The sequence below is a fragment of the Capra hircus genome, chromosome 22, assembly GCF_001704415.2.
Source record: "Capra hircus breed San Clemente chromosome 22, ASM170441v1, whole genome shotgun sequence".
Classification (NCBI taxonomy): domain Eukaryota; kingdom Metazoa; phylum Chordata; class Mammalia; order Artiodactyla; family Bovidae; genus Capra; species Capra hircus.
Window position 1 is genome coordinate 60,047,566 of NC_030829.1, and position 19,554 is coordinate 60,067,119.

At 64.8% G+C, this 19,554-nt stretch overlaps 3 protein-coding genes across 8 annotated transcripts in view; 2 read left to right on the forward strand and 1 right to left on the reverse strand.

Annotated features, from left to right (window-relative positions):
* The window catches only part of TXNRD3 (thioredoxin reductase 3), a 31,013-nt gene extending 29,833 nt beyond the window's left edge, over positions 1–1,180 (forward strand). For all 6 annotated transcript variants that reach the window (XM_018067234.1, XM_018067233.1, XM_018067235.1 and 3 more), the window contains 2 exons: positions 429–563; positions 703–1,180. In XM_018067234.1, the coding sequence (XP_017922723.1) occupies positions 429–563; positions 703–765 (198 nt within the window). In that variant the 3' untranslated portion in view covers positions 766–1,180. The remainder of the gene's footprint in view (positions 1–428; positions 564–702) is intronic.
* On the forward strand, positions 7,621–10,443 carry C22H3orf22 (chromosome 22 C3orf22 homolog). Its single transcript, XM_018038486.1, has 3 exons — positions 7,621–8,780; positions 9,218–9,349; positions 10,107–10,443. Exons 1-3 carry the CDS (start codon positions 8,692–8,694, stop codon positions 10,285–10,287), a joined length of 402 nt encoding a protein of 133 aa, XP_017893975.1. The 5' UTR covers positions 7,621–8,691; the 3' UTR covers positions 10,288–10,443.
* On the reverse strand, positions 11,056–18,204 carry CHST13 (carbohydrate sulfotransferase 13). The gene is made up of 3 exons (XM_018038480.1): positions 17,896–18,204; positions 13,130–13,212; positions 11,056–12,496 (listed from the first exon to the last, which is right to left on the reverse strand). Exons 1-3 carry the CDS (start codon positions 17,990–17,992, stop codon positions 11,654–11,656), a joined length of 1,023 nt encoding a protein of 340 aa, XP_017893969.1. The 5' UTR covers positions 17,993–18,204; the 3' UTR covers positions 11,056–11,653.

Here is a 19,554-nt window from a genome sequence, read left to right on the forward strand (position 1 = left end):
GATGAATTCACTGCCCCTGGTGTGTGAGCGTGGGGGGCAAGGGGAGAGGGCCCCCCCACTCAATGTCTGTGCCCCGGCCCGGGAGTGGGGCCCCTGCTCAGAGGGCACTCACCCCAGCGTGGCCGTTAGACCCGACTCGCCGGACTGTCATCCAGTGCTCTCGGGGTCACTGGAAGTGTCCACTGTGCTGGGAACCCCTCTGGGCAGTGGGTGACACGCGTCCTGATGGGTCAGGGCTCACGGTGCCTCGGGGCGTGCGCCCAGGCCTCTCCCCACAGAGTCTCAAGGACACGGGTTCCTGGTGGTGCTCTGGGCTCAGGGCGGCGTTAGAGGCAGTTTTCTAGGGGAGATGCTGTAAGTTTCAACTGTGAACTTGGGATGACGAGGCTCCTACTCAGGGCGTTAACCTACTGGCTTCCTTTCGGAAGGATCGGGTGATAGGATTTCACGTCCTCGGACCAAACGCCGGGGAGATCACTCAGGGGTTTGCCGCCGCCATGAAGTGTGGGCTCACGAAGCAGCTGCTGGATGCCACCATCGGGATCCACCCCACGTGTGGAGAGGTGCGCCCGCTGGGGCTCCCGGGATGGGGACGGGCCCTGTGTGCTCTCGAGGGCAGCATCAGCGCCGCGTCAGGGACGCCCCCGAAAACTGGCGTCCGCACAGCTGCGTGTGAGTCGCTGTCTTCCCTCCCCTGGGCAGGTGTTCACCACCTTGGAGATCACCAAGGCGTCGGGACTGGACATCACGCAGAAGGGCTGCTGAGGCTAGGCCCCGCCGCCCCGTCCTGTCCCGCCCCGCGACGGTGAGGCGGCGTGTGCGGCTCTAGAAGCCCCCGCTGCCCGGGGACAGGAGGCGGGGCGGCGCGGGGGCCCACTCCCCGGCTGGGCTGACGGGAGGGCAGACTCGCTGCCTCCTTGACGTCTTCGCTCAGAGCCGCCAGGTGAGCCAAGACCGACCTCTGCCCGCCAGCTCCTCCGCGAGGCCTCTCTCGACTGACTCATCCAGGCTGGCGCCCGCGCTTGCTGCGGTTTGAGCCCCTCCCTGTTGCTTCCACGGAAACAGTCTGTGTTATGAAACTGACTCCAGTGGGCGTGCTCAGCGTGGTGATCTTCAGAGTAATATTAAAATGTTCTCAGTACTGTATTATGTGAAATCCAATTTAAAGTTATTTAAAGCAGTTCTGTTCACAGTCTGTTTACTCACAGCCTGGTTCAGCAAACGACCAGGTAATGTCAGGGCCTTTCCTTGGGGTGTTCACACCTGTCGGCATCTAAAAGGCCTGGAGGCGGGCAGCCTTCCCTGGGGAGGAGCCTGTTTCCTCCCAAGCAGACCTCCCAGCCCCAAGTCCAGGGTTCCAGACGGTGGTGCGGTCCTGGGCTGGCCTCCTCCCGCTGGCCCACTGGTCCTTTGGTCAGAACTTATTTTTAAAAGAAACTTTAGGTCAGTAAGCAGGTCAGGGTCACCATCTGTGGACAGGGTGTTTGCTGCCCTCCCCAGAGGCAGCAGAGGGGCGGGGTGCCCAGCTTGCCAGCCTCAGGGTCCAGTTACTGAGGAGCCACGAGCAGGCGAGGCGGGGGAGCGGTCGCCGTGGGGGCAGCCCGGCGGCCCGCCCGAGACGCTGGTGGCTCCTGCTCGTGGGCCGGCGGCAGTCGGGCAGGGTGTGGCACGGGCGGAGTGGCTTCTCTCACTCACTGGCTTTCTGTTAACGGCTGCGTTAGCGTCTTGGCCAGGTAATACTGCTGCTGTGTTGTCTCGGCCTTGGCATCTGGTCACCATCTCTTTTCCTTCAAGTAGATTTTCTCCTAGGATTGCACCGTGTAACCAGCTGAGATCTGTGTCTGGAATGCGAGACGGCTCACCATGCAGACTCCAGTCAGCGTAGTAACCCTCATCGGCAGAATGAAGGCAAGAGAGTCACATGATGGTATCAGTTGATGCTGAAAGAGCATTCGACTAAATTCAACACACTGTCCTGATTAGACAGTGCTCAACGAACTAGGGATAGAAGGAAACTACCTCTGCGTAACAAAAGCCGCATGTGGAGGCCCCACAGTCATCCGCTAACAGGACAAGGCCGTCCCCTTTTGCCACTTCCGCTCAACAGCATCCTTATGGAAAGTTCTATGCAGAGCAGTTAGGCAAGAAAAAGAAGTAGAATCATCCCCACTTGCAGGTGATGGGGTCGTAGCTATAGAAAGTACTAAAGAGGCCTCACGCCCAGACACAGAAGCTGCTGGACCTGGTGAATGAGCTCAGCAGGTTGCAGGATGTGAAATCGACTCCAGGAAGTCCTGCGAAAGTCTGCACACCACCCGTGATCCATGTCGAAACGAAGAAAGCGATTCCACTTATAGTAGCCCCCAGAAGAAGAAGATTCATAGGGGCTGAATTAACCAAGGAGATGGGACAGCTGCACGGTGAAGACTGCAAACTGTTGAGAAAAGCAGCCAAATAGGTGGAAAGACAGCCTGTGCTCATGGATTAGGAACCTTGATACTGTTAAAACGTCCGCTGTGCCTGAAGCAACCTACACATTCATGTTCTGTCCAAAACTCAGCAGTGACTTTTGCAGAAATGAAAGAACCCATCCTGAAATTCCCGTAGAACCTGAAGGGGATTCTGAACGTTCAGAACAACCTTGAAAAAGCACAGAGTTAGAGATCACACACTGCTGTTTCAGGGTTTACTGCAGATCCTCAGCTGTGAGGACGGCGTGGTCCCAGCACAGAGTGGGGCACGCGGAGAACAGCGAAGTCAGGCCTCACGTGTCAGGTCAGGGGGACGGTGGAAACACCGCTGAGACCCTTTCATAGGAAAGTGTCCTCTTTCTCCCGCTGGCGCTGGGAAACCACGCCAAAGGGCAACGTCAGATCTCTGCTCACATCGGGTACAGACGTCAGCTGAAAGTGGGCCAGAGACCCGAACGTAGCAGCAGAAGCCGCAGCGCTCAAGAAAACCCAGGGCGGAGGCTCCGCGACCCCGGCTCTGGCAGAGACTCTCCCGTGTGACGGGCACAGGAAGCGAAGTAAAGGGCGACTGGACCTCGGGGGGTTAGGGCCTGGGGCAGTCAAGGGCGCCAGGGCACTGTGCAGAGTGAAGGCAGAGCCCAGAGGAGAGGGGAGATGTCCGGGCCTCGTATCTGAGAAGAGATAGGCTCCAGAATGCAATATCTGGAATATATTGAGAAACTTCCAAAACCCAGGAACATAGAAACAAACACCCAGGTTGAAAATGGGCAAAGGACTTCAGCAGACACGCACCACGGAAGGTGCACAGATGGCCAGCACGCCACCAGAGGCGCGGAGATGGAAGCTCCCTGAGCCGCCGCCCCACGGCCACCAGGGTTGCTGTTCAGCCGCTCAGCCGCGTCTGACTCTTCGTGACCCGTGGACCGCAGCACAGCAGGCTTCCCTGGCCTTCACTGTCTCCCAGAGTTCCCTCACACGCGTGCCCATCCAGTCGGTGATGCCGTCCAGCCATCGCATCCTCTGTCGCCCCCTTCTCCTCCCGCCTTCAGTCTTTCCCAGCATCAGGGTCTTTTCCAGTGAGTCAGTTCTTTGCATCAGGTGGCCAAAGTACTGGAGCTTCAGCTTCAGCATCAGTCCTTCCAGTGAATGTTCGGGGTTTGTTTCCTTTAGGATGGACTGGTTTGGAGCTGAACCATACGCTTTAAAATGGTGAAGATGGCTGCTTTTTTATGTATTTTATCACAGGTTTTAAACTGCATTTAATTGTGTCTCAGTTGTGCCTTAATAAATTTGATCTAAAAAAACGAACCAACAGCTTTAAAAAAAAAGCCCAGGGCCAGATGGTGTAATTCTGTGAAACGTAAAGAAGTATTAACAGCAGTTTCCCTCAGAATCTTCCAGAAAGCTGAAGGGGAGAGACCACTTCCTCAGTCATTCTGTGCAGCACCATCACCGGCTACCAAGGCCGGATGGAGACGCGACCAGCAGACCCCAGGCCAGCACCCCGATGACTGCAGGTGCCAGGCCCTCGGCAGGATGGTCGCACCCAGCGAGAGCCAACAGGTCTCTGAAGGACTGCATGTGAGGCGAGTTTATTCCCAGGGTGCGAGGGAGTCTCACAGCAAGGAACTCAGTCGATGAGACACACCACGTCAATAGATGACAGGCGGGGACCACGTGACCATCTCAGTTGGTGCAGAAGAAGCATCTGGCAAAATCCCAGGCGATAAAGGCCCGTGTGAAACCCCCCAGATCACACTGTCCTCAGTATTGAGATGAGACCGAAAGGTTTCTTCCTCTGAGATCAGGAACAAGATAAAGATGCCTGCTTTGCCTGCTGTCCAGTCAGCTCGCCCTGGCGTTCCAGAGAGAGTGCTCAGACAAGAAAAGGAGTGAAAGGCATCACACTGGAAAGGAAGAGGCAGACGTGGGTCTGTTCACAGACGACACGAGGCCGGCTTTGGCGGCCCGCTCGCTGCGTCTTCTCTGTCTGGGGGCCTGTCTGGTCGTAGGCATTTTAGAATAAATGTTCAGTTGATCGTGGCCCATCAGAGCCTCCTAGCCCAAGGCCTGAGGCCCTCTTTGCTGTGCGCGCTCTGCCCGGGACGCGTCTCTCAGTTCCTGCTGATGTCCGAGCGGCCCGCAGCCCCGTCCAAGGCCAGGCGTCATGCACCTGGACTGCAGACCCAGACGTTAACCTGCCCACGTTGGGGCGGGGCCCCGCAGAAGGGCAGAGCCGCTGACCGGGGCGGGACTCGTGCCCTCGGTGTGCACAGCGTGTGGCTTTCGCCTGTGCCCCTCGGGCCCGCCCCGTTAGCCGCCGCCTCCCTCCAGGTCCCTCCAGGGACCTCCCTCCAGAGCTCCTTTCGTGAGCTCTGCTGGCTGCCGGGTCCACCCCGGGGCTCCCGGTCCACTCGCCGCCTCCTCTGCCTGGGTGCCTGGTGTTTCCACGCCCACCTGGTCGCAGCTGTCCTCATTGAGCACCTTGAGCAGCTGCGGCGCCCCAGCCCGCCCTGGCCTCACCCGGCCCACGCTCTCCCGGCGGAGGCCTTCTCTCAGCGCTGCTGTTAGACCGTCAGGCTGCCGCGGAGGGGACGAGGCAGAAGCAGCCAGGAGCATGGAGCCCCACCTGCCCACAGGCCTGCCGTCACCTGGGCCGGAGCCCCGGGCCCCTGGGCACTGTGACCTCACCAGTGTGACAGGGCCCCTGGGAGTCCCTCCCGCCCAGCCACGGCGCACACACGGGGCTCTCCAGGAGGGTCGTGAGTGCCGGGCCCCGGCAGGGCAGGCGGGGGTCTCACCTGGTGCCCCTCACAGCCGCAACCCCGGGCAGGCGGTCCTCGGCCCTCCCTGGTGGACGCTGTCCTGCCTGCGCTCCTCAGGACGGGCCCAGCCCCCCGGGACCTCCAGATGCTCGGCCGTGCACAGCCGTGGCCCTCCAAGCCCAAGTGAGCTGCCTGGGGGCCCCGCTGCAGGCCTCCTTCCCCGTCTTGCTCGCTCTGCCCCTCAGTTCGTTTCCGTCTTCAGGGACCACGGGCTTGGCTCTGTGCACACCTCTGGACCCCAGCAGGCTGCTGCCCTCAGCCCACTGCTGCGGGGCTGGCTCTTCACTACCGACCCAGCGACGGGATGCCTCCCAGCCCCACCTGGAGGGGCTGCCCCGCCTCAGGGCAGGACGTGCTGAGGGAAGGGGGTCCCCGCCTCACGGCAGGGTCGGCTGAGGGGCGGGGGGACCGGGAAGAGGGGTCCCCACGGGGCTCCCCTCGGGCCTCATCCTGCATCGTGCCCCCGGCAAGCCCCTGGACAGGAGCCCCACGTCAGGGCTGCTCCGAGAACCTCCGGGTCAAGGCCAAGGACGTGAGGGCAGAGGCAGGCCCTGCCGTCTGCACCGTCCGCTCCCCTCCCGCCCCGGTCCTCACGCTGAGCTGGGGTCCCGGCCCGGTCGATCCCCAGCCCGGTGGGGTCTCCGCGGGGCAGCAGACCCCAGAGCTGCACCCTTATGCCCGCCCTCCTCAGCCCGGCCACTCCTGGGCCGCAGCCAGGGCTCAGGTCAAGGTCAGCCAGGGAAGGCGCTTCTCTTTACTATTTGTCCGCATCACTTGGCACCTGGCCTCTCAGTTCCCAGCCAGGGATGGAGCCTGTGCCCCCTGCATTGAGACAGTGGCGCCTTAGCCACCAGACACCAGGGAGGCCCCGAAGAAGGAGCTCTGTTTCCGCCAGGTGGGTCGCTCGCTGCCCGCAGGCCTTGCGTGTGCTCTGCTCCCACGCGTGTGGCTGTGGGTGCCCCCACGCAGGGTCCTCGGAGACGGGGTGCCCACCAGCCCAGCTCCACACAGCCCCTCCCCGGCCAGGGGTCCCCGACTGTGCCCTCGGGCGAGGCTGCGGGCCTGGCCCCGCGTCCTGGGCCCAGAGCCTGGTGGCGCGCGGCAGCCAGGACCGTGCCCAGCGCTCGCCTCGCCCAGGCCCATCACACAGGGCGGCCGCGAGTGCCTGGGCCCGGGGCCTGCTCACCCCCACCTTTCTGGCTGCAGGGGGCCCAGCCCTCACATCAGCATCCCCCCGGGCCGGGTCACTGCTGGGCGCTCTGACCCACACGCGACAGCATCTTGGCTGGGATGGAGGTGGCAGCCTGGACCCACGGGGCCCCCTGCCTGTGGAAGCGGGCTCCCCGCAGGACACAGGCCCAGGCCCACGACCGAGAGGGTCCACAGGCGCCCCGGGCGGGCTGTGGGGGCCCCTGCCTGCCCCCTCCAGGCCCTGGGTCCCCGCGGCAGGGCTGTGCCGTCTGCGATCACTGCTGGGGTGCCCTCTGTCGCCCAGCTGCCCCAGGACTGTGGGAGCCGTGTGGCCTGGACGCCGCCCCTTCCCCCCGACGCTGCGGGGCGGGGGGCGCAGAGATGCAGGCAGGGCAGCTCCCCCAGAGCCTCGGTCTCCTCACCTGGAGAGGGCGGGGGTGGCCTGTCTGCCATCAGGTGGGGAAGTGAAGCAGGGCCTGCAGAGCGGCACAGACACCCCACCGGCCCACCCCGTCCTGGGCCTGGGCCCCGGGCCTGCTCCCTGCGTCCTGGCCTGGCAGCCCGGGAGGGGCTGAAAGCCTTGCCCTTGTACCAGGCCAGGTCCCTCGCCCGAGGCCTGCCCTGGTGCAGAGGGCTGCCCCGTCCCCAGGGGACCAAGGCTCCTGGGGACCAAGCCCCCGCCCGGGAAAGAAGTGCTTGTTTCTCCGAGGCTTCTCTCCGGATTTCAGGAGATCCGACAGCAAAGTGTGGTCACAGGAACACAGCTGCTGCGACTCAAACTCAGAGAAGCAGGGGGCAGCGCCCCACCCCCCAGAGGGTGGACGGGCGACGACGCAGGCCAGAGGGCCCCCGGGAGCGGTGTGCGTGCGTGTGAGTGTGCGAGTGTGTGCTTGCGTGTGCTCAGACCGGTGCTGGGGGCCTTGGTGGCCTTCGCCCTCAGGGCCTGTGGCTCGGTGGCTTCCACGCCGGGGATGGGGGGACAGGCCCCCACTGCTGTGAGACGCCGTGTTTGGGAGCCGCTCCCTTGGCTCCGCGGGGCTTGGGGTGAGAAGGTGGGAAAAAGGCCTGCCGTGCTCGTCCCCTGGGCCCCCAGGCCCTCCAGGGGCAGCGCGGTGGGGAGCAGGCCTCGCAGCTGTCCCGGCCCCCTCATCCCTGAGTCGCCAGTGGGGCCGCTTCAAGGGCGCCAGCTCCCGGGGAACCTGTCCCGCCCGTGTCTTCACAGCCCCCCGCCTGGAACCAGCGCCCCCCACACCAGGAGGGGCCTGGCAGGTGGCTGGCCTCAGCTCGCAAAGGTCAGGCGGACAGTGATGTGGCTGCATGAGCGCCGCCACTGGGGCAAGGGGCTCGCGAGCCCGCGGTCAGGCCTCATGCCCAGTCCTCCTTCCCAAGGCGGGTCGTCCTTACTCTTGTCTTATCCTGTGAAAGAGAACTACCTGTGACTGTGGGGCGGGAAAAATGGTCCAGCTGCTCGAAAGCTGTGGGCAGATCTCTTTAAAACTGAACCAGCAGGCTTCCGGCAGCCCGGCGACTGCACTCCCAGCGTGTGCAACAGAGAAATAGGGACACGTGTGTGCAGAAACCTGTGTATGAACATCCATGGCAGCTTTATTCATGATGACCCAGCCTGGGGGCTCCTGGGGTCCCGGGGGAGACGGTTAGACCAGGCCAGCCCCGGGCAGCAGCCCCTGCAGACTGGGCCTGGAGATGGCACGGGGTGGCCCGTCTCCTGAGGGTGCCGGCTGCGCCTTTCTGCTTGGGCCCTACATGGCCCAGAGAGCCGAGGTGGCCCCGGGCGGGCCGCACGGGGTGGATGCTGCTGCGGGGCGGGGCAGCACCTGGCACCCGCAGGGCCAGTCAGCTGAGGGCCCCTCCGACTGTGGGGGCCACTCAGAGCTGCTAATGGTGTAGAGCTGTACACACACGTGCACACACACGTGCACACGTGCACACAGATTATGGGGGGTGACTCAGAGCTGCTAATGGTGTAGAGCTGCACACACGCACACACACGTGCACACACACACTGACACACCAGAGCAGGCCTTGTGGAGCAGCGTGCTGAGCACTGGGGGGCTCACAGCCCTCCTGGGCGCCCCATCTCGTGCACTATCGGGGAAGCCTTGCTGTCCGAGTCCTGACTGGCTCCTCCGGCCTCTCTTCCAGCTCTGGCTGAAGGGCGTGCCCCAGTGTAGCCCCCTTCTGTGATGGACCCGAAGGCCCCCAAGAAGTCCCGCCAGGGAAAGGAGAGTAAGGCCAGGGTGCAGGAGAAGTTTGCCAGGAAATTCCCATACAGGTAGCAGGCCCCGAGCCCGAGCCTGGAGGGCTCCCCCTTCCGCAGGCCCCCAGCCCAGGAGCACCCTCTGGGAAACACGGTGGGAGCAGGTGGGGGTCTCTGTCCCCTGAGCTGCTCTGTGCTCCCCGACGGCAGGCTCCACACCAACCCTTCGCCCCTGAGCTGGGCCCCCCAGAGCCTCAGCTGGCTGCTTCCTGTCGCCTGTTCAGCACACCTGCTCCTGCGGGGGTGTGATGGGGTCCGGGTGTGGGGGCGGGGCAGGAGCCTGCAGAGCCCGCAGGCTGGGCGGCCTGGGGCCTCTGCCAGGTGGCCTGTTTTTCTGGGTTGAGGGGCTTGGGAGGGCTGAGCCCAACCTTGGGGGCCACGGCCTCCTCATGGCTTCCCGTGGCAGGGGCACCTGCCCTCAGAACACAGCCCCGGTCCGTCACTGCCCACAGGTTCTCCTGGCTGACGGAGACCAGCTCAGAGCCCCTGCAGCCCTGGGCGCTCACGAAGATGAGCAGCTTGCTGCGGGAGCAGCTGCCCCTGCAGAAGACGCTGCTGCCCACGAGGTCCATGCCCACCCGAGGGTGAGTCTCAGCCCCAGGCCCCCACGCGGACACAGCATGTCCGGGCCGAGGACAGCGAGCCCCGGGGAGACTCCCACTCACTCCCCCACACCCTGCACGTGGGAGGACACACCCAGACCTCACACACAAACGCAAATATGCAGACTCACCCTGACCCAGACTCTCTCCACCCGGCCCACCACCTGCACTGACGTGAGTGGGCATGGGGCCTCGGGGCTGAGGCTGTGTCTTCTCCACTGTGCTCCCGGGCCTCTGAACCTCTGCTCCCCTGGGCTGACGGGCTGAGCTGCAGCTTCTCCCATGGAAGGGTCCGTCTTGGACCCTCAGAGCCTTCAGACTGTGTGGCCAGGTCCTTGTGCCGGAGGCAGGGGGTGGGGGCTGAGGCCTGCCCCCAGGACTGCCCTGCCTCGCACCCTGAGCCCTGGCAGTGGGCAGATCACCCAGAAGCTAAAGGCCGAGTTTATCTGAGGATAACGGAGCCCCTGAGATGGGGGAGCTGGAGGGGGGAGGGTGGTCTCGGGGGGAGGTGGCCTCCGTGCTGGTGGCGCCTGCTGTGGCTTGCCCCCAGGCTGGCAGGCCTGTGTCTGGGCTGGGCAGAGGACGGGGAGGTGTCTGCCGCTGGACGTCCGGGCAGGGGGCAGCCAGGGGAGTGTCTGCCCCGGGAGCGGAGCCATGGTTGCAGCCCTGGCCCGCTCCTCTGGCCTGGGGCCGGGCCGGCTCTGTGGGGTCAGCGTGGGGCTCTGTGTGGCTTCTCCAGGCTGGGGGCCCCGGATTTCCTGCCTCTGTCCTGCCTCCAGCCGCCGCCATCGCCGCCAAGAAACCTCTGGGAGCTGGCGCTGCTGACCCGCCGCTTCCCCAGGCCAGCAGCACTCCCGCCCGCCCCCGGAGCCCCGCTCTGCACCGCCAGACTGGGCCACTCGGCCCCCGAGCGCTCGTGATGGTGGCCACCGGGAGCTCCCTCCAGGCAGAGTTGACCTATGGGGAAGCGAGGAGCCCTGGAGAGGTCGCCCGCGGACACGCTGCAGGGTCATAGCCCCGGACGGTCGTCTGCACGCTGGCCCCACGCTCTCATCCATAAAGTGCGGTGACGGTCAGCTCTACAGTGTGAGCGTCATTTCCTCGCGTTGACCCCCAAATACGCTCAGGCATCTGGGATACCCGGGTGGCGATACTCTGGAGTCCTGCTTCAGGGGAGCGCGCGTGAAGGGGGACCACCTAGTCTCATTAGGGGCGCCTTTTTGCCACGGCTGCGCCCGGAGGAGGGGCAGGAAGGGGCAGTCTTTCCACCCTGACTGAGACAGTCTAGGAAGGGTGCTCAGGCAGGGCTTAAAGCTCAGCAGAGCCTAAAATGCTGGTGCCACCTGTGTGCATTAGGAAGTGGTGTGTGTGCGCGCGCACGTAGGGGTGCACGCCTGTCACAACTTGGGTAGAAAAGCGTGCACACCAGGGCGGCGGCAGCCCCAGGCACAGGGCTTGGCTGAGCCGGTGCGGCTTTAGCGCTTGGCCCAGGCAGTGTGAAAGGACAGGTTTTCCCCAGTATCACTGCCCCCCTCGAGCCAGCACACGGCAACCCCCCAGGGTGTCTGCGCTCCTTACTCCGGTCCCCCCCAGCCTCTGACACCTGCGCCCTGCTGGGAAGGTGATCCAGGCTCAAGACCAGACCACCTCAGACCCCAGAACAAATGGCAAAAGGAGACACAAACCCATATTTCACAAAGTAACAGAACACATTCATTTCAAGCACATGAGCCCCTGCTCACCATGGTCCGGTCTAGTCTGCTCCTATATTGCCTACTGGGCTCTGCTGACCGTGGACCACCGAGCACCTGGCCGGACCGAGGCCAAGAAGGAGCCAGAACAGAGCCCGCACCCCCCCCCCCGGCCGGGTGCACCACGTGGTGGGGTCCTCAGGGTGCCCAGGTGGCCGGTCACCGCCCACTGAGGCCGAGACAAGGCCTGTCCGGCCCTGGGTCTGGGCGTGGGGGGGGCGTCTCTCCTTGGTGGGGCCGCAGTGACCAGGGCAGGTGAGATGGGGAGGGCCCCGGGGGCTCGGAGGCCAGCATTCTAGTCTTGTGCTATGGTTAGGCTCAGGACAGACGGCGAAACACAGACGCTCGCAAGCTAGAAGCCTACTATTCCGTCCTCCGGGGTCCTGGGGACGCACCCGCCAGCCAGGGTGCTTCGACGAGGCCGGCATCAGGCACCCAGGAGTCCAGCCCCCGGAGGTGAGGCGGGCTGCGCCAGGACGCCGTCCGCCCGGCGGGGCGAGCACAGGGCCGTCTCGGCGTGCACCCCGACCGCCGGCTAGCGCAGCCGCAGGTAGGAGGGGACGGAGTAGTTGAAGAGCAGAAAGTCCATTTTGTAGAGGCCGAAGAGGCGCTGCTGGTAGAAGGGGCTGATGTCGCGGAAGAGGCGCTCGGCCCGGTCGCGCGCGGCGGCCCGGGCCCCCGGGGGCGGCTCCGGGAAGCGCAGGCCGGGCGCGCCCGCGAGGCCCAGCACGAAGGCCGCGTCCTCGGCCAGCGTCTCGAACTTGCCCACCACGTCGTAGCGCAGGCTGCACGGGTGGCAGAGCGCGTGGGCGCGCTCCCAGTGCTCGTTCAGGGGCCCGTCGCGGCGCGTGCGCGGGTCCAGCAGGTAGGCCAGGAACTCGGCGAAGCGCACGTCGTGGCCGCGGGCCAGCGCGTCTGGGCTCGGGCGCGGTCGCAGGCGCCGCACGATGTCGGTGCCGAAGCGGCGCTGGAAGGCGGCGCCCCAGGGCCGCTGCAGCTTGTTGCGGTAGGCCGAGGCCAGGCGCTCGAAGGGCTCGCGCACGAAGAGGAAGGCCAGGTAGGTGCGCAGACGCCGGTTGACCTCGGCCGGGCTGAAGTCAGCCAGCGAGGGCAGGCGGCCGGGCGCGTGCGCGTCGGGCGCGGGGATGGCGCGCGGGTCCCCGGGGCCACGGCCGCTCAGCGCCAGCAGCACGCGCTTCCAGTTGGTGCAGGCCACCTTGGGCACGTAGCAGTAGAGCAGGCCGCGCGCGTCGTCCACCAGCACGTGCCGCAGGTCCTCGGGCCGCAGCAGACGCTGCCGCCGGGTGTGGCGGCCGCAGGCGCGGCGCAGCAGCTCTCGCCGCTGCCGGTGCCCCTCGGCCACGGCGGAGCGCGGGCCCTGCGGGGCCAGGGCCACGGAGGGAGCCCGGGTGAGCGGCCGCGAGCCCGTCCCGGCCGAGGGGCGGGGAGGATGCGCTGATCGCGCGCAGGTCCTCACTGCCGCCCCACGCCCACCGCCCCGCCCCGCCCCGGGGAGGGGTCTCCGCCTACACCAGGCCCCTCCCATCAGCACCGCGAGGGCAGAGGTCCAGGCGAGGCCCCTGCCGCGGATGGAGCAGGGCCCGAGCCGGCAGGTGCTCAGTGGAGCTGAGGGCGCCTTCAGGGCCGTGTGTGAGCTGGGCCTGTGGGCTCAGCGCGCGCACACTGGGAACAGCATACGGCCCCTCAGGCCTGGGGTGGGGGGCGGCATGCCCGGCCCGTCTCCCCGTCCCAGCGGCACTGAGCCTGGGGCTTCCCTTCGCGTCCCTCCTGCTGTGGGTGGCACACAGCCTACTGCTCATTATGTCCCCCACGCGGAGCGCTGCAGCACAGAGCCCGGCGTAGTCCACACCTGGACGCCCCCAGGTCTCTCCGCCACAGCCCGGCCTTCGCTCCCTGGCCAGAGCCGGAGGCGGCCGCAGCCCCCGGACAGCAGGTCCACGCGGGCTCCGGCCGCTGCGGCTGGAGGCAGCATGGGGAGGGGTCCGCCTACCTGGTCCAGGTCGTAGAGCGTCTGCAAGGGGCTCCTCCTCCTCCCGCCAAACCAGCTAGTGCCCACGGCGTTGCTCTGGAACACTGGGGGCAAGGGAGAGGCGTTCGCCGTGGCACCACACTGGCTGTGGCCCTAGGGGCTTGGCCGACTCGCCTGGGCACACTGCATCCACCGCTGGGCCTCAGTGCCCCCACGTCCCGCCTGCCTCGGGGGTCACTGACAGACGAGGTCCCTGTCACCAGGGCAGGGAGCTTGCCCTGCAGAGCTGCAGGGGGCTTGGGCGGGAGCAGACAATGGGAAAAGGGGAAACCACCGCCCTCTAGGAAGGCCCCGACCACCCAGCACCACTTGCCTCCACCTCACACCCCACCTCTGCCAGCCACGTCCATGCAGCCTGAGGGTGAGGGCCCAGTGGGGAGGCCGGGCCAGCCTCTCCCCTCCCTTGGGGGCAGGCAGCGGCTGGGGCTGGCGACAGCGGGGGCCGGTGGCAGCAGGGGTCGCACCGCCAAGCTGCTGGCTCTGGTGGCAGCACAGGTGACCAGGTCAAGTGGCCGCTGGGGACGCCTGCCGGGGCGTCTCCCCCTCCTGCTGGGGTGTGTCCCGCCTCCCAGTACATTCAGGGTTCACTGGCAGCGTCCAGGTGTGGGGACGCTCTCTATCTCAGCGCCGTATCCCTCAGTCTTCCCCAAACTGCCACAGCCTCGTATTTGTCTTAGATATGATTCTACTTACCAATAAGATGTAACAGGTTTTAATGCCTTTAAAAATATCACCCAAATTGTCAAGTCTTTGGTTAGATTGATCAAGAAAAAAAGAATGAAGAGTCGAATTACAAAAAAGTGGAAATGAAAGAGGTGATGTTAGTACTGGATCTTATAGAAAGAGGGCTTCCCCGGCGGCTCAGACGGTAAAGAATCTACAGTTGAGGAGATCCAGGTTTGATTGTTGGATCGGGAAGGTCCCCTGGACAATGAATGGCAGCCCACTCCAGTATTCTTGCCTGGAGAATCCCATGGACAGAGGAGCCTGGCGGGCTACATCCATGGGGTCACAAACAGTCGGACACGACTGAGCGCCTAACAGTTTGACTTTCATAAAAACAACATAGCTAAGAGCACTTTATGTGACTGAGATGCGTACATTTAAATGCGTTCAATGGCTGTTAATAATGTATTGAATTCATAAGAATATGGAATATTCACAAGAATATCTTTAATAATTCAGAATCACGTTAGGAAATAATAAATTCATAAGAAAAAGGAAGCTTTCAATGATCCTTGGCTTTCAACAAAATGAGGAGTCTTAAAATGCTGCCAGGATTCAAGAGTTTTCCTGAAGACAAATCTTTGGCAAACAAGCAAACTTGAACAGTTTGGTGAACTGCTGTGTTGGCAGACTGACCACAGGCAGTGGTTCCCAAACTTGAGCGTGCACGGGGCCTACTGAAACGCGGGTGGCCTGGCCCATGTCCAGAGGTTCTGGCCCCCTGGGTGGGGCCTGTGCTCTGCATGCTGACAGTCCAGGCTGCTGAGGCCTGGGAGCCCCCTGAGCACCGCTGAGCACTGCCTGGGGGACTCGGTTAAAGGAAGAAGTCAGTGAGAGGCAGACCAGCCTTGCCGGGCCTGCAGACCCCTCCCGTGTGCACCTCTGGCAGCCCAAGGGCCCCTGCCCACTCCAGTGTCCCCAGAATAAGGGCCGGGCTCGGCTGTGACCAAGGCTTTTGGAGGGGTGAGGCCCACACGGCCTGCCTGTGTCCTCGGGATCATCACTGACCCGCAAGACAAGCCACCCTCCTCTGGCCGCCCGCTGGCAGGGAGGCCCCAGGACCTGCTGGCCCCACGCTAGCCGGGCGCCCCCACAGCCCTGGGAGGAGGGCTCTGCCTCACCTCTTTCCGGTGAGGTTAGAGGCCCTGAGTGGGGACGGGGCAAGGCTGGTGCCCCCCGGGGGGGCAGGCAGAGCAACAAACCAGGCCGCCTCTACCCGAGGCCCACGGCTCAGAAGCACCCAGCCTATTGGAAGCAGCAGCTCTTGGGTGGAGCCTCTCCTTTCCCACCCAGACTGAAGCCCGAGGGAAAGCGGGTCCCACACCAGCCCCCAAGAGCCGGGGCAGTGATTATGGGGCTGGGCCGCCCCCGCCCGGCTCCACCCTTCAGCGCAGGAGCAGAACCCTGATCCAGTGGGCGGGCAGGCCGGCGTGGAGGAGGATGAAAGGTCCTTGGGTCCAGCCCCCCCAAGCCCCCCACAGCGGGAGGCCAGGGCTCTGAGGGTAGGGCGGTCCCCAAAGGGCCCCATGGGGTTTCCTGCAGCCTCCTGCCCCCTCGCCCCAGTCCCCCGCCTGTGTCCTCGGCCCCCGAGTCCCTCCCCGAGCCTCCAGGTCCTAGGCCTCCCAGCAGAGGGCCAGGGAGCAGACTGGGCCAGCCCAGGGCAGCCACTTGGGCAAAACCACAAGCGGGCTCTGCTTTGACAAAGGAAACAAAAATAGCAGGAGGTTAGAGAGAGAGGGAGAGAGAGGAGGCGAGGAGGAGGGAGGGACTGAGTGGTGTCAGAGACAGAGCTTCCCCGGAGGGCAGGGATGGAGGCTGGAGTAGCTCAGAGCAAACCAGCCGGGTGTGAAGGGCTGGCAGGCCGAGGGAGGAGCTGCCCGCAATCTGGGGGTGCCCAGTGGGCCAGCCCAGGCCTCCCAGGCCCGCTGCACGTGGGCTGGCATGTCCCGGGCAGCACCGGAGTGGCCGGGAGACTGGGGAGCAGGCAGGAACGCACGGCGCCCCTGCTCTGCTCACTGGCACCGCGCCCCCAGGGGTCGGAACTACTGTTCTCCCATTTGACAGACGGGAAAACTGAGGCTCAAAGAGGCAAAGAAACATGTTGAGGCCTCCCAGCAAGCAAGGGGCCAGGAGCGGCTTGGCGCCAGGCCCTGGTGAGAGCATGTCCTTGGTTGCTGAGGCCTCCTGGAGCCACTGTGCCCGCACACCACCCTGCCCGCCCTCACAGCACCAGGGGCTGGGGGCAGCATGCCCCATGGGCAGCCAAAAGCAAGCCCACCCTAAGGACAGGCCCGGCGCAGCCGCACTGGGCTCCTCGGGGCTGGCCCTGCGGGACGCTGTGCTGGGCGACCCCCAGCCTGGGGAGCAGAGGTTACCACACAGTTTTCTGGTTAATAAGTTCCAGCCAGGCCAGTGTCGCAAGAGCAGGCCTTCCGAGCAGCATGGCCTGGCCGGGTCAGCCCCCCTCCGCTGACCTGCAGGCCCTCCAGGGGTCAAGCCCTTCAGAAGGAAAAAATCAATCCTGCCTTTTTCTCTTGGAAGAGTTGTGACCTCTCCACCCTGAGCTCCACAGCCCCCGGCACAGAGCCCTGATTGGGTGGATTGCTCTGCGCCGGACGGTCAGACTTCACTCCCGCCTCGGGCACCAGGAGCTGGCAGAGCCCAGGCCATGGCCTCCTGCTGGCCGCCAGTGAGTCCCGCTCCCTCCAGGGCCTGCCCGGGCCCCCCGCCCCCTCGCTCAGCACCAGCCTCACTGCCGTCCTGCCGCTCTTCGAACACCGGTGCCCTCTGCCTGGGCTGCTTCTCCAGAAACCTCTCCTCTTCCGGGCTAAGACTTCTTGTTCGGATCTCAACTCAAACATCCCTCCAGAAAGGGGGCCTCTCCAGTGGCCAGACTGCTGTTAGTTTATTCACAGCACTCGTTGCTACTGAGACCATTTGATTCATGTGGCAGGTGTCTGTGTGCCCCAGGGGGAGTCGGCTCAGCGAGGAGGGATCGCCCTGTTTTCCTGTAACCCCGGGACCTCGCCTGGCATCCGGGTGACTGTTCAGTCGCTCAGTCGTGTCCGACCCTTTGTGACCCCATGGACTGCAGCACACCAGGCTTCCCTGTCCTTCACCATCTCCCAGAGTTTGCTCAAACTTCTGTCCATTGAGTCAATGATGCCGTCCAACCATCTCATCCTCTGTCGTCCCCTTCTCCTCCCACCTTCAATCTTTCCTAGCATCAGGGTCTTCTCCAGTGAGTTGGTAGTATTACAGACTGATAGCCCTTCTGGGCCACGTGGAGAGCACCCCAATTCTTAGCCTGCCACACAAGGCCACTCATGAGTGGACCTCAACCTACCTTGCTTCCTGGCCTCCACCGCTCCTCATGTGCACACACACTGCCACACACACACTCACACCCGGAAAAGGCAAGGTCAGGACAGGCCTCTGCCTGGGCGCCTCCAGACCTCCGGGGCCTCTGCAGCCCGCAGGTCAGCGGCCCACGGCCCCTCAGCCTCTGGAGTGAGTCAAGTCGCAGCACATGCTGGAGCAGGCACTCCGCACGGCTGGCACAACGGGCGGCCTGTTTCCCACACCCGACCCTGAGGAGGGTGCTCCGGACGAGTCCTTCCTGGTGCAAAGTGCTGTGCCAAGAGGGACCCACCTGGACCGGAGCGTCCCACCCGCGGCTGTGGACACTGGGGAGGGGGGAGCTTCCAGGCGCGAAGTGGGGCCAGGCGAAGGAGGCAAAAGACCCGGGTGGCCTAATGCCCTCCTCGGCCCACCGCTCACCTGGTCCCTGGACAGAGGCTGGGAGCTCCGGACCGTCCCCCTCCCGGCCTTGGGAGACCGCATCGCGAGCCCTCGCGAGGACCCGGGACGCGGGCGCAGCTTTGAGTCTTTCTGAGCGCCCCCTCCCCGCGCCTCCCCCGTGCCCTAGCCCGAGAGGAGAGCAAAGGTGCCCCCACCCGGTCGCGTACCGCCTCCCCGCACCCGCCGCGGCAGGCACTCACCCGGGCGCAGGGCGCGGGGCGCGGCGCCCAGGAGCAGGAGCGCGGCGCCCAGACACGCGGCCGCCAGCGCTCGCCGCCGCCAGCAGCGCCTCGCCATGCTTGCCCGGAGCGCGCCGCGCTCGGCCGGGCCCAACGGGGCCCGCGCTGGAGTGGGACCCGGGGCGCGACCTCCGTCCCGCCCCTGGACCCGCCCACGGGCTCTTGCTCAGACCGAACCCGAAACCCAGGGCCGCCCAGGATCCGCGCACCAGGGCCGCGCTTGGATCCGGACCCGGGACCCTCCCGGCGGCGTGTACACCACTCCACCCCCGAAGCGCGGGGATGCAAGGGCTGTGCTGTCTGGGGGCCGGCCGGGACGGGGGTGGGGGGGTGGACTAGTCCAGTCTGCCCGGCCCCTACTCCGTCCAGCGGGGCAGTGAGCAGCCGCCCAGGGCGCGAAGGGTGGAGACCGGCGGAGAAGCCCTGTCGCCGTCGCGGTTTCGCGCGCTTCCTTCCGCTCGCCCGGGCGCCCTCCTCCGCTGACACCGAGCAGCCTCATCACAGTGGGTCGGGGCATCCGGTGCCCCCTTTGCTCTTTTGCTGCGTGAAGCCGCCAGTACGAGACCCTCGCTGACGCCCCCAGCCCCAGGATCAGGCCAAGAGGGCCTCTCCCACACCGGAGCCCACCCTTCAGCCTTGCTCTCCGCCGGGGTCTCCAGGTTCTGGCTTGCAGGAGGCAGCCAGACCGGGGGCGAGGCTGAGACGGGGGTCTCCTTCCGCCTCTGGACATCAGGACTCCTGTTCTTTGCCTCCTCCCCACAACTGCTGCAGACCCCAAGGGAGCACTCAGCTCGCTGGACTCCTGAGCGCAGGCTGGTGAGAGTGGATCCCGCCTTGTGCACTTGCGCAGCACCCCAGGGGGCTGGGAGACACTCCAGACCCCAGGCTCCAGCTGCCCACAGCGTGTGCAGATCTGGGTGTGTGCGTGAACCAACCCTGAGCAGCGTGAGTGTGTGGGAAAGGGGTGCGTCTCAACTGCTTCCAGCCCTGCCGGCTTCTACTTACCTGCTGTGTGCGGTCAGGAGAGCTGCCTAACCCTCTGCGCCCAGCTCCCTCGCGCAGTGGGATCGCACTAGGGCCCACTTCACCGTGCGGTGGGAACCGAACGAGACCCAGCAGACGTTCGGCATGGCACCTGGCACTCAGCCAGTGCCGGCTGCGGACTCGACCCTGGTGATTAATACGTTATTACTGTTAGTGTCTGGCAGGTGGCTCTGGCTTCTGTTAGGGTGGGGACATAAAAATTCCTTCCTGTTACGTGCAAATCTATTTAAAGGACAATATTAAGTAAATAACGGTTCTGCTGCCTTAAAGACAGGGCTCCAAATTCTATCCTGGGTCTCAAAGAGCAGAGGGCAAGAAACAGCCCAGGACAAAGCAGGAGCGCCGTGTTGACTTTCCCGAGGCCCGGGACAGAGGGCCTTGGGGAGTGTCCAGCTCACCTCAGAATAGCCTGAAGGCAGGGCTGCTGCTGCCCTGGGCCTGGGACCCAGATTCCGGGTCATCCACTTGCCGAGCTGGTTCCGAACCTCCCCTACCATCTGCGTGAGGACCTGGGTTCTCTGCTGTCCCAGCCGCAGGCACCCTTAGGCAGGCGTCCTGGTCCCTGTGCTGCCACCT

Coding starts and splice junctions, on each gene's coding strand:
- C22H3orf22 (XM_018038486.1), top strand. CDS start 8,692: ATGGACCCGAAGGCCCCCAAGAAGTCCCGCCAGGGAAAGGAGAGTAAG. Junction 8,781..9,217: donor GCCAGGAAATTCCCATACAG/GTAGCAGGCCCC, acceptor CACTGCCCACAG/GTTCTCCTGGCTGACGGAGA. Junction 9,350..10,106: donor AGGTCCATGCCCACCCGAGG/GTGAGTCTCAGC, acceptor TGGCTTCTCCAG/GCTGGGGGCCCCGGATTTCC.
- CHST13 (XM_018038480.1), bottom strand. CDS start 17,992: ATGGCGAGGCGCTGCTGGCGGCGGCGAGCGCTGGCGGCCGCGTGTCTG. Junction 13,213..17,895: donor GCCCCGCGCCCTGCGCCCGG/GTGAGTGCCTGC, acceptor CCTTGCCCCCAG/TGTTCCAGAGCAACGCCGTG. Junction 12,497..13,129: donor CGCTCTACGACCTGGACCAG/GTAGGCGGACCC, acceptor CTGGCCCCGCAG/GGCCCGCGCTCCGCCGTGGC.